General features: G+C 41.2%; 1 protein-coding gene across 2 annotated transcripts in view; it reads left to right on the plus strand.

Moving 5' to 3' along the window:
- Nucleotides 1–7,631: 7,631 nt before the first annotated feature.
- LOC124360327 (constitutive coactivator of peroxisome proliferator-activated receptor gamma-like) overlaps nucleotides 7,632–12,603 on the plus strand; it is a 124,828-nt gene continuing 119,856 nt past the window's right edge. Inside the window, exons 1-2 of one of the 2 annotated variants that reach the window (XM_046813855.1) lie at nucleotides 7,632–7,743; nucleotides 11,135–11,313. In XM_046813855.1, the coding sequence (XP_046669811.1) occupies nucleotides 11,222–11,313 (92 nt within the window). In that variant the 5' untranslated portion in view covers nucleotides 7,632–7,743; nucleotides 11,135–11,221. The other variant, XM_046813856.1, reaches the window with a different exon arrangement.

Genomic DNA, 12,603 nt, shown 5'->3' on the forward strand with positions numbered 1-12,603 from the left:
AAATAACTCCCCCCTGAAGGCGCTCTATATCGAGTTCATGACCGAGTACGAGGCGCTCGGACACATGAAATGTCTTCCCCATCCTGATTTATCTGCTCCGCATTATTTTCTCCCACATCATGGGGTAGTGAAAGAGTATAGTAGCACTACCAAGCTTCGTGTTGTTTTTGACGCCAGTGCCAAGACCGGCTCAGGCCTATCCCTCAACGACGTACTTCTCACCGGTCCAAAGTTACAAAATAATATTTGTGATATCCTTCTCCACTTCCGGCTGAAAAATTTTGTTTTTTCGTGCGACATCCGGCAGATGTACCGCCAAATTAAGATTCATCCAGACGACCAAAGGTTTCAGCTCATCCTTTGGCGTGAAAACCCCTCCCTTCCGCTCTCTACTTACCAGCTGACCACGGTGACGTATGGTATGAACTGTTCACCCTACCTCGCCATAAAAACTCTCCGACAATTGACACAAGATGAAGGTTCCAATTTCCCTCAGGCAGCTCACATTCTGAAACACCATAGCTATGTGGACGATTTGATAGCCGGAGCGTCCACTGAAGACGAAGCTCTCCAACTTCAACATCAGCTGATCGAGCTTCTCCGCTTAGGCGGCTTTGAACTGAGGAAATGGGTTTCTAATTGCCCAAAATTACTTCAACCATTGCCTGCCTCTCATCAAGAATCCCCTGTGTTTCTTCAACCTTCGTCGGACCCTCTGTTCTCCATCTTAGGTATCCATTGGTCACCTGTGACAGACTGTTTTAAATATAACCTCAACTTCACATGTGATGCCCCGACTAAGCGGAAAGTGCTAAGTCTGATCGCTCGGATTTACGACCCGTGCGGTTTTTTGTCCCCTTGCATAATGATAGCAAAGCGCTTCATGCAAGTGTTGTGGACTTCCGGTGTATCTTGGGATGAACCCTTGTCTCCGGACCTCGCGCTAAAATGGCGAGACTTTGTGATCGACTTAAAAAACATTGTTGAAGTGTCGATCCCTCGGCCGATAATGGCCACCCCCTCTAGCTCATGTGAACTACATGGTTTCTCGGACGCATCCGAGACCGGTTACGCCGCTGTTGTGTATATAAGGTGCATAAACACTGATAGTGAAGTGAGTGTGACCCAAATAATTTCAAAAACTCGTGCTGCCCCGCTAAAACGAGTAACTTTGCCGCGATTAGAGTTGTGCGCGGCTCACCTCCTGGCTAATTTAGTTCATTATGTACAGTCTCAGTATTCCAGTGTATTAAGTATTGACTCTACAACTTTGTGGTGTGATTCGACTGTGACTCTGTCCTGGATACATACTCTCCCTTACCGCCTCAAAACGTATGTAGCGAATCGTGTAGCTCAAATCCAAGAGCTCATTCCTCCCTCTTCTTGGCGTCATGTGTCTAGTGCTGACAACCCTGCAGACTGTGCTTCTCGTGGGATCCTCCCTTCGGAACTTGTTCATCACACTCTTTGGTGGCACGGACCCTTGTGGCTGCAACTACCTCCTCCAGATTGGCCCACTTCCAGTTTTTCTCCGCTCGATGATTCTTCCTTGGACGAGTTGAAGCCCGTTCCGCTGTCCGTCTTCGTTGCAGCCTCCCAGCCTCCTTGGGATCTACTCACTCGTTTCTCCTCCTGGACCAAGCTGCTCCATGTGTTGGCGTATCTCCTCCGGTTCGTCTCTCATAGCCGCCGGCAAGAACATCATGTGGGTCCTCTTTCTGTCGTCGAGGTGCGAGCTGCTCAACTTCGCCTCTTCCAATTAGTTCAACGAGAATCTTTTCCTGATGACCTGGCAGCCCTTCGAGACAACAAGAACTGCTCCATCAAGCTACAGCGCCTTGCTCCCTTCATTGATGCTGAAGGACTCCTCCGTGTTGGTGGTCGACTAAAGCTTGCTGACTTGACGGAAGAAGTGCGCCACCCCTGTATTTTGCCTAAATCTCACCATGTTGTTAACTTACTAATAGACCACACTCACCTACAAAACTTACATTCAGGGGTTCAATTAACCATGTCCCTTTTAGCCCAGCATGTCTGGATTCTCTCTGCTCGTAGTGTGGTGCGCTCGCGCATTTTTCAATGCCTCCCTTGCTTTAAACAAAGACCCAAGCCTTTGTTCCCTCTCATGGGTGATCTACCCAAAGCCCGCATAATTCCCGCTCGACCTTTCTTGTCGACAGGCATTGACTATGGTGGTCCCTTCAACGTCAAGATTCACAACCTCCGCTCTATCCGACACACTAAAGCTTACATCTGTCTCTTTGTGTGCCTAGTGACTAAGTCTGTACATATAGAAGTCGCCACTGATCTGTCCACGGACGCATTTATAGCCGCACTCACACGTTTTGTTTCACGTAGAGGCCTATGTACCGACATCTATAGTGACTGTGGTACAAACTTTGTTGGTGCGAGAAACTCTTTACAGCAACTAATCACTTCCTCTGGCAAGCTCCAAATTCACCAATTTTCCCTCGGCCAGAAAATTAACTTTCATTTTAACCCCCCTGCAGCTCCCCACCATGGCGGCCTCTGGGAAAGCGCCATTAAGAGCGCCAAATTTCACTTGAAAAGAGTTCTGGGCACCTATGTTCCCACTCTTGCCCAATTTACCACCCTCACTTGCCAGGTGGAAGCAATGTTGAATTCCCGCCCGCTTACTGCGCTCTCCAGTGACCCCAACGATTTACAACCTCTCACTCCGGGGCACTTCCTGATTGGAGCGCCGCTAGTGGCTGTGCCCGAACGCAACCTTGCAGATTTGCCGGATAACAGGCTGGCTCATTGGCAGCTAGTGCAGGCTTTCTCCCAGCGAGTGTGGAAACGCTGGAGCAGGGAGTACCTCCATTCCCTCCAGCAAAGACTTAAGTGGGAGCGGCCCTCCCGAAATTTACAAGTTGGCGATCTAGTATTGGTCCAACAAGACTCTCCCTCGCTGTGTTGGCCCCTCGCTAGAATAACTAAGCTTTTCCCTGGACGTGACAGTGTAGTGCGTGTGGTAGAACTCAAGACCCCCCAAGGTACCTTCACACGCCCGGCAGTCAAAGTGTTCCTGCTGCCGTTCTTGTCACCAATAGCTTAAGTCTATCTCAACACTTTAGGATAGATAGTTAAGACCTAGTTTAAGATGTTAGTCTTTAGCTTTATTTCTCATGTTCTTTCTCGATCATGCCACTTTGATTTGTTGAATCCTGATGATTCAAAGCCGCCGGTATGTTCAATATTTAATTTAATATAGATAAGCATAATCTAGCCCAGACGCATTTAGGTATAAGAGAGAGAGGGAGCGTGGTCCCAAATCAGTCGTCCGCTGTTCCAATCAGCGCCACACCCCCTGATATCTTAAAGGGTCCTGTCCTTGAAGTATTCTGGGCGCTCTTCCGCTTTGCGACTGCTGCCCGTTCGGCGAATAGCAGATACCCCTCTAACCAACCAGGGCGATAGCGTCCCCTGGAGCGAGCCGCTTCCCGGCATTCTGAGTGGAATCATCGGCCGGAGACCATGTAGCTCTACAGTTCGTGGGTCACTCTTTGTGCTCGACCCTTTCGTATTGACTTTGTTTTCAAGTGTTTTTCTTTAATGTGCATTACCATCCTCCTCCCACACTCCTTTGGAGGTAATTTCAGGGTATTAGTGGAGAAGACAGTGTCCAGTGCGGATTATTCGTCGTTCTACCGCGGCCGCCAGCGGTGACGCCCGTTCGCTACGCGCCAATTACGTCGCGCCTAAGCACTCCTGTCGTTGCTGCTTCCCCCTGTGGATCTCTACACACAGCGAGTTTTCCAAGGTACTGTTAAAACTCCATCACTTGTGTTGTATTCTCCTCTCACCTCTTGTTACCTGCCCACTTTCCCGCCATTCTGCACATTGTTTTATTTTTATTTTCATAATTGGTCCTCCGATTATTAATTTTTAACTTCTGCCCCGTACAGTTGGGGTTGCTGACATGATTTCCCTCCCTAAGAGGTAATATTTTCTTAAAGAAGAGTGATATAGCGGATTGAATCAGCTATCAGAAGATGAAAAGAGGTCTTAGAACAATTTCTAAGAGAGGAGTTGCTTAAATTCGATGATGTTAGGGGTAAAACAACACTAGTCAACACAAGATTCGCCTGATCGATAATAAACCTATTAAACAAAGACACTATACGAGAAATCCGGCAATGCAGGCTGTACTAGAAAAAGAGTTGGAGCGTATGATCGAAGCTGAAGTGGTCGAACCGTCTTCGAGTCCGTGGAGCTCACTTGCCAAAAAACCATCTGGTGCATACAGAGTTTGTATCGATTTCCGGCGCCTAAATCACGGTAAAGGATGCTTACCCCTTGCCACAAATCAACCCCATTCTAGAAAAACTCAAGGAAGCCCGCTATATTTCGACCACCGACCCCAAAGATGGAAAATGGCAGGTCCGTTTGTCGGAGGAAAGTCGGCCGCTGACAGCATTCACCATACCTGGAAAAGGATTGTTCCAATTTCGCATCATGCCGTTTGGTCTGCGATCGGCCGGGGCTACCTTCCAGCGCCTCTTGGATACCGTTATAGAACCGAAATTGGAACCTAAAGTGTTTGCCTATCTGGATGACCTGGTTATCGTGAGCCCTAATTTTGAGAGTCATTTAGAACTTCTTCAAGAGGTTTTCAACGGCTGAGAAGGGCAGGTCTGACACTTAACCCCGCCAAATTTCATTTCTGCAAAACCGAACTGAAGTATTTGGGCCATGTTGTAAATGACAAGGGCATTAAGACAGATCCCGAGAAAGTTCGAGCCATTGTGGAATTTCCCAGATCATCCAATTTAAAAACTCTAAGCGGCTTCCTTGGTATGGCCTCGTGGTAGCAGAGGTTCGTCCACAACTTCGCATCTCTACCAAACCCCTCACAAGGCGGTTGAATAAAAATACTAGATTGCAATGGACGGAAGAACAGGAGAGTTCATTCAAGACTCTGAAGGAAAAATTAACGACTACGCCTGTCCTGATTTTGGACAAACGTTTGTTTTAAGAGTGGACGCTTCGGACGACGTCATAGGAGCATCGTTAACACAAACACAAAACGGAAAAGAAGTTATGATTACGTACGGTAGCAGATTGTTGTCGGGCAATGAACGCAAATTCTTAGTCACGGAAAAAGGAATGTTTAGCGTTAGTCTGGGCCGTAAAAGAATTCGACCGTGCCTAGAGGGATATCACTTTATCGCAGAATCGGGCCATCAGGTTTTGAGATAGTTACAAAAATTAGACTCCTTCTGGCCCGCTAGGTGTTGGAACTTCAGCAACACGATATGGAGATACGATACCGGAAAGGAGCCTTAAACAAAGTGGCTGACGTTCTGTCTCGGAACCCGATCTATGAGCAACAGATTGAATATGTAGGATCGTTCACGGCTGAAAATTGTTCAGCTCACAAAAGAAGAAAAATAAACAGAAGACCACTTCAGGAACAAATTATGAATAATTCCAGTGACGTAGGTATGGTTGATAGGAACCGTTGGTATAGAAGGCTATACAAGATGGCGGCAAATGGTGACTCGAATCTAGTTACAAAATATGGGAACATCTGTCGTCGAATGGTGGTAAAAGGAAATAACGGATGCAAGCAAGCCCACTGGAAAATGTGTGTTCGCGAAGAAGACCGCCCGAAAGTGCTGCAAGAAAATCATGATATAGAAACTGCAGGTCATTTGGGTATTAGAAAAACCGCCTTAAAGCTCTCTCAATATTACTATTGGCCAGGTTGGTTTCGTGATGTAAAGGCATACGTTAGAAAATGTCTTACATGTCAACGATATAAAGTTGAGCAAACCAAGCCCGTCGGGAAGATATATTTTCGTAAGCCACAAGGTCCGTGGTACACGGTTACCGCAGAAATAGTGGGTCCCTTACCACGATCCAACAGTGGAAATTGTTTTATATTAGTATGTCAGGATTACTACAGCAAGTGGCTAGAACTTAGTCCACTTAGATCGGCTACGGCAGCCAATGTAGTAAAGAACTTCAAAGAAATGATCTTGTTTACATACGGTGCACTTAGCGTTTTAATAACCGACAATGGGTCTCAATATGTTTCAAAAATGTTACGGGATCTTTGTAGGGACTGGAACGTCGACTGTCAACTGGCGGCCCCTTTATAGTCCTCAGAGCAATCCAGTAGAACGCTATAACCGCGTCATCAAAACCTTAATATCGCAATTTCGTTGTAGAATACCACCGATCGTGGAATTCAAAACTAAGTGAGTTTAGATATGCATTAAACACAGCGAAAAACGAATCAACACCACGCCAACCATGCATAACTTTGGATGCGAACTTAGACTACCTAAAGCAATATGTAGACCTGCATTTGAGTACTCCGGCAACCAGGATACGACTACGCGAAAAGAACAGCACGAACAACGAATGGAAGGATATAAAGGCTTTATCAAAGCTGTCGCCACAATCTGTGCTTTCCAGAGGCAGTCTCGATATTATGGCCTCAGACGACGAGATCTTAACTTCCACGTTGGACAGTTGGTCTGGAAAAGACATCATACCTTGTCTTTCGCTCCTGACGCTTACGCATCGAAGCTGGCGCCTCGTTTTGTTAGCCTGTTTGAAATAATTCTTTTAAAGACTCGAATATCGTCGATTGACGAACAAGGCCCAAACGGCTCACGTAAAAGATGTGAAAGCTTATACGAGGCCCGACTAATGGGAATCGATCTGTGGTTTTAAGATAAAGTTGTTCGGAAGAGTCCGTTGGTTTAACCTTTTTCTCTCATTTTGTTTCCCCAAAGTGGGTGGGGGATATAACGTCATTTTTTACAGGGGCTTAAATAAGGATGTTTTTATTTTTAATTTTGAAAGGAAAATATTTTTAGTTTAATGACATGTTATGATCTTTATTTCTTTCACCTACAATTACACAACCTCAACGCAGAAAACGTCGCTGGCGGGGTCCAGCTCGACCAGGTAACAACCAAGACGGAGTTTCAGAATAAGTCCGCTGGAGATCGCTTCAAAGGCTGTAGTGCCTTACAGCGGACGGCTCAGTTACTACATTATGTAAGTACGCTGTGCCTGGCTGACTCGGGCAGTCGGAAGTCGTCGAGTCGCAGTTACCGCCCCTAGCCGTAGTAGGTACTTATTTTGCTATTTTTTTATAGGTAGTATTTTAAACTATCCCTACCCGACTTAACCGTTATAATTTATTTGGTTATTTTTTAGTTAGAATAAACTTGTTGTGTTTACATTTTATTAGGTTGTTTCATTCTTTATATATATATATATATATATATATATATATATATATATATATATATATATATATATATATATATATATATATATACAATTTACGCTTTAAGCGATTTTCGATTAAAGATTATATATATATTTAAGAAGAAAATAAGCTATCAGATAATTTCAATTGCTGTGTAAATGTGAACAAAATAAAATTTTTACTGGTCAATGGGTCTTTTCCCGCATTGTAAACCGCATCACTCACCTTCGAATGGATTGGATTTGAATGACCCGATCAATTTGAACCGTTTTAAAGAACCGCAAACAACCAGACCACATACAGAATGTGAATACCAAATCCTGTTTTTTTTTTTTTACTTTACCTCTCCACTCCACCCCGTCTCCTTGCAAGCATATACTGTAATCTATATTATCTATTCAGTCTTTATAATATCCTCTTGCAGAATAAATACTATAGTTTTGTTTTCACTGGTCGAGACTCGAGTCTGGATTGAGTAGTGCTGAGTGGTAATCTATCATTCATTTTTTATTATTGTTGTTCTTGATTGATTTTGTGCCTAATCATTGAAACATATTATCTCAACGATCTGGAAACAGCCTAGTAATAATTATAACTTTTTGCTTAGTTAACTCGGATAAATAAGTCTGCTTCTCTAAATATTACTTGTTTGTAAAAGCGCTTTTTCACCTTCTCAGTGGTAGGCCCATGAGTCTGTGCTGTTAGCCAGGTCAAGTATCGTAGTGATAAGACGAAAACAACTGATAAGAAATGTATGTACATGTTAGGAAACACAGCAGTGGTAATACATTACATAATTTTATAGGTACATCGTTTTTATAAAAAAAGAAATCAATGAATAAATTCAAGGTCCTAAAGGATAAAACCTAAAAAATGAATGTGTTACTAGTGTTAGTTTACCTAAAAATAAATATTTACTAAGACTTACCAAAGTTTAATTTATTTATAGGCTATAGTATAATAAACAGCCACCAACACAATAGTTCTAACTTATGTAACTTATAATCATTTTTCAGTTCACTTTTTGATAAGCCTTGTGTATAAAATTATACTAACATTTAGTTAAGATAAAAGTTTGGAAACCAAGACTACTGTTTGTTCTGGGTTTACTTTCTTACCACTATTATTTATTTATTGACACTATTACTACTAATTATTACTACACGTTATTATAAAGTATATAGAAAATTTAGAGGAAGCACAATAATCTTAAGTTTTGTTTATGCAGATATTTTACGAATATTTTGATAAAAACCCAGTGGCTTAGTTACCTTGGGTGGCACCCGGTGCGGAAGTTGGTGGTGTCACCCCATCAAAAGTAAAAAGCAATAAATTTTATATGATAAAGGTCATGGATCATTTATTATTTATAATATTGAAGAAATAGTAAACAATAATGGTACCAGTAAGATTAAACGCCGGGGCGGCAAATCACGAATTTGACGTTACCAACGTATTCTGCTCACCCTCCTGAACAAAAAATATATATAGTACTACTAGGGGGTGCAAATGACAAATAACATGATTTTAGGGGGTATATTGATAAGTGGTAAAGTTTCTAATGTTTTAATGTTCAGTTTGTGTGCTGTGTCTGGATAATCTGTTTACTTGAATATTATCTGCGGCCGGGACTGATAGCAGCCTGATAGCATACCTGTTATCTGAGTTGTCCGGGGCATAGGTCAGTTCTACACAAGATATCGTGTTCAGTAGGTCGGATTGAGTGAGTGAGTTTACAATGATGAATCAACCATCCACTAGTTCAACCAACGCTAGTGAATTGTGTGTGTCGGAGTGTTTCGTAGGGCACGTAAAGAGTTTACGTTTTAACCGAAACGAAATTATCTCTTTTTTAATAGAACAGGGCATTTTTAAAAAATGAGTGTATTTGTTCGTCGTGCGGTCGAGTGGTGTTTTTAAACCGGGAGACTGTGTCGTTTCGTTGTAATAGACCACTTTTTTGTTGCTGCTGTTTAGCTATATCCGCCAACACACTAATGGTAAGTGTTCTCTGTTAATATCCATCTATATATTTGAGTTTTTCATGATTTATTTAGTTTTTAAACTTTACATAATTGCCTTTGCATTACATTTCAATTTATATTTTTGATCAGCCCCTCTAGAATTTTATATTTTACTGATAGGTACTATCTCGAGGGATGTTTTTCTTTTATTGACATCAGCGCGGGGCAGCACCGAAGGTGCTGCCGAAGCCCGCGCTGATGGCCGGAGGCACTCGTAATTTATTTTTTTCTCGAAATTAAGAAAAACATTATTAATTTTGATCAAAATTCTGCTCATTTCTGTAATTTCTCATTTACGTTTGCAAAGATGGCGGCGCAACCGATGACGTCATCACGAGGTTCAATCATTGGCCACAAAAGGTCACGTGACGCTAGACGTGGATGTAGAACATGGAGATATTACTGGAAAGTTATTTAATTTTTTATTTTCTAGAACTTCGTTATTTCTTATTTCCACCCCATCAAACCTTATACTTTTTTTATATAGGACGATTCCAATAAGTTAAGAACGCAAAACTCGTATTTTTCCGCCCCGGCGGTTAATATGATAATTACCACAATAATAACTAAGACAGAAAAGGAATTGTTATACCATTAAAATTTCTTCTTTCTAGCTTCGATAGCTGCAAACTCAGTAATAACTTCATCAAAATTTATATTTTGTATTACCTCGTGTTCGATGCCTAATATACCAAGATTGCTAAGCCGCGATTGGGTCATTGTTGCCTGCAAATAGTTTTTTATTAATTTTAATTTACTGAAACTCCTCTCACTTGAAGCTACGGACACACAAACCAACATGCACAATTTCAGTGCAATCATAAGATTTGGAAGAGATTCTGTAAAATCCCATTCAGCAATAAACTTTAAAAAACCCAATCAGTAACCCGTAACATTAGTGGCTTTTAAGTGCCTTCGCAGTTTTTTACTCCAAAGTAGTTTTTCTGTTGGAATATCGTAGTCTTCTGATTTTGTTGTTGCAATATCTATTGCCTCTTCCACAATGTGATCCCGTTTTCTACGATATAAAAACGAAGTACCTCTAGTTTTATTGCAGTTTCGTCAGCAGTCAAGCCTTTACTTTGCAATGCAATCTGTGCAGCATTTATTTCCCGAAGAACATCATACCAGAAGAAAAGATAAAATAAAAAAGTGTAATTGCACACACCAGGCATGAGGTTTTTTTTTCTTTTTATTATCTTTCACTATAGAATAATACACGTTTAACAATACACGCCAACCAAACGCAACACACTTCACGAAACAAATGAGAAATGTTGCAACTGAAACGTCAAAGATGGCGAGTTTGGGACGGGAAATCCCCCACAACAGCATCAGGCTCTTTTGTTGGAAATCCCGAATTATACATAGAGCTGAGCTAGTGCTAGTGGAGGAATCCCCGAAAAAGAAATTTTTGTGCTAGCGATTTAATTTTGTTTGTTTGTACATTGTTCTTAAAGTTGATAGACTGGGTGGGTGTCACCCCAAAAAAGGTGACACCCGGTGCGCCCCCCCCTTTGCTACGCCACTGTACAAACCCACACTCACTTCTAGAATACTTTGTATTATGTAGTACTTTTGTATAATGACAATTATTGCACTAAAACATTAATCAAAACAATTTCTGCAAACATTATTACACAACACTGACTTAAACATCAAGATTGTGAAACAGCCATTTCCAATAACAAAAGTCGGATAAGGAGCTGGCACAAGAGCACTTAGTCACTAAAATATGTTCATTGTTAAGCACAGCACAGTATTTAAGGAGGCTGAGTCATCATCACTTCCATATAAATAGTTTAAGTTGCTTTTATACGTGTTAAATAATTTCTATGTTGTATTCTTCAACTAGGGTATTGTTCCTTTGAATAAGAAATGCAAGAGGAGAAATAAAAGTTTGAAATCATATGAACATTATTATCAAAGACAGCCTGTCAGCATGGGTGTTAGAGGGCTGCAGACATATTTGGAAAAGTATTGTCCATCTGCATCTCCAATAGTGAGGATTCCAGAACTCATCTCAGAATATAGGTAAATATAAATTTTTTATTCTAGTAATAACAATATTGTACATTTTATAATAAAACAATCAAATGGAATATTAAATTAATTACTTAACTTTAAACTGCAGTATTATATTCTTAAATAACCTGAAGTCTTACTGATTTTTAAGCGAATTCCTTAGCATATATGATTTAAGATATCAAGCAAAACCTTTTAGTTTTAGGTAAAAGGAAATGCTTTCTTGTTGGTTAATGTATTCTCAGTCACTGGAAATCCCATTCACTGAGAGCTCTTGGCCTCTAAAATATTTTTGCATGGAAACTTTCAACCTCTGAAAATCCCTACTCCTTATTATCTTACAGTGTCAAAGTCTCTGGGAGACCTTGGCAAATTGCTAGCCCAGTGTGTGGTGTTTGGATGAAAAATATTATTTTAAGCCTATTTTTTCCTCATTGATCACAGTAGACTAGACCTATCGAATTGCCCATGAACCCCAGAATCTCGACAATTTGCGGTTAGTGATGTGCCGCTCCTGGACATCCATAAGGTTGCCCAGATTGAAGTGACACATCGGTTTTTGCTGTGCCCAGTGGTGGGTTCAACTGGAAGGTATAAACCTGTGCCCAGTGGTGGGTTCAACTGGAAGGTATAAACCAGCCAGAAGTGATCCCTGCTGTGTATACAATTGCAGGTTACTAATTTAATAATATCTAAAATGTCAGTGGTTGTAGCGAATGAATGAGGTATGGTGTATTGTTTACAAGAAATCAATTCCATTCCGTTGCTGTTAAGTTCTTGTGGCGAACTAATAAAGTAAAGTGAATTGTTTAAAAGATCTCAATCCCATTCAAATTGCTGTCAAGTCCTTTTTTTAACCCATTTTTGGATTTGATAAGACCCGATAAGAGTGCTGTTCAGTTGAGCCAGATGTTGGAGAAAGAGTTTCCATACTGATAATATAAATTTTAATGACCTTAACATTTTTACAATGGGTTTAAGATACATTCCATACCCAGAGGCAGATTTGAAAATCTGCTGCCCTTTGGCTATTGTGATAGGGCCAATCCTCCCTCAACTGATGATCGCCATATGTCCCCTCTGATACACAAGGGCGGATCCAGGTTTTTTTGTGAGGGGGGGGCGTCTGAGATTTTGGGAGATATTTTTACACATATGATTCATGTTGGTAGTTCAAAGCTCTGTAATTTGACATATAATGTTATTATTGTATACTAATGAAAAAAAGGGCTAAAGTGATAAAATGAAAACAATGTAATATTTCCAATAAACTGTATATAATCTGACAAAAGTTGTAAA

The sequence above is a fragment of the Homalodisca vitripennis genome, chromosome 4 (assembly GCF_021130785.1).
Source record: "Homalodisca vitripennis isolate AUS2020 chromosome 4, UT_GWSS_2.1, whole genome shotgun sequence".
Taxonomy (NCBI): domain Eukaryota; kingdom Metazoa; phylum Arthropoda; class Insecta; order Hemiptera; family Cicadellidae; genus Homalodisca; species Homalodisca vitripennis.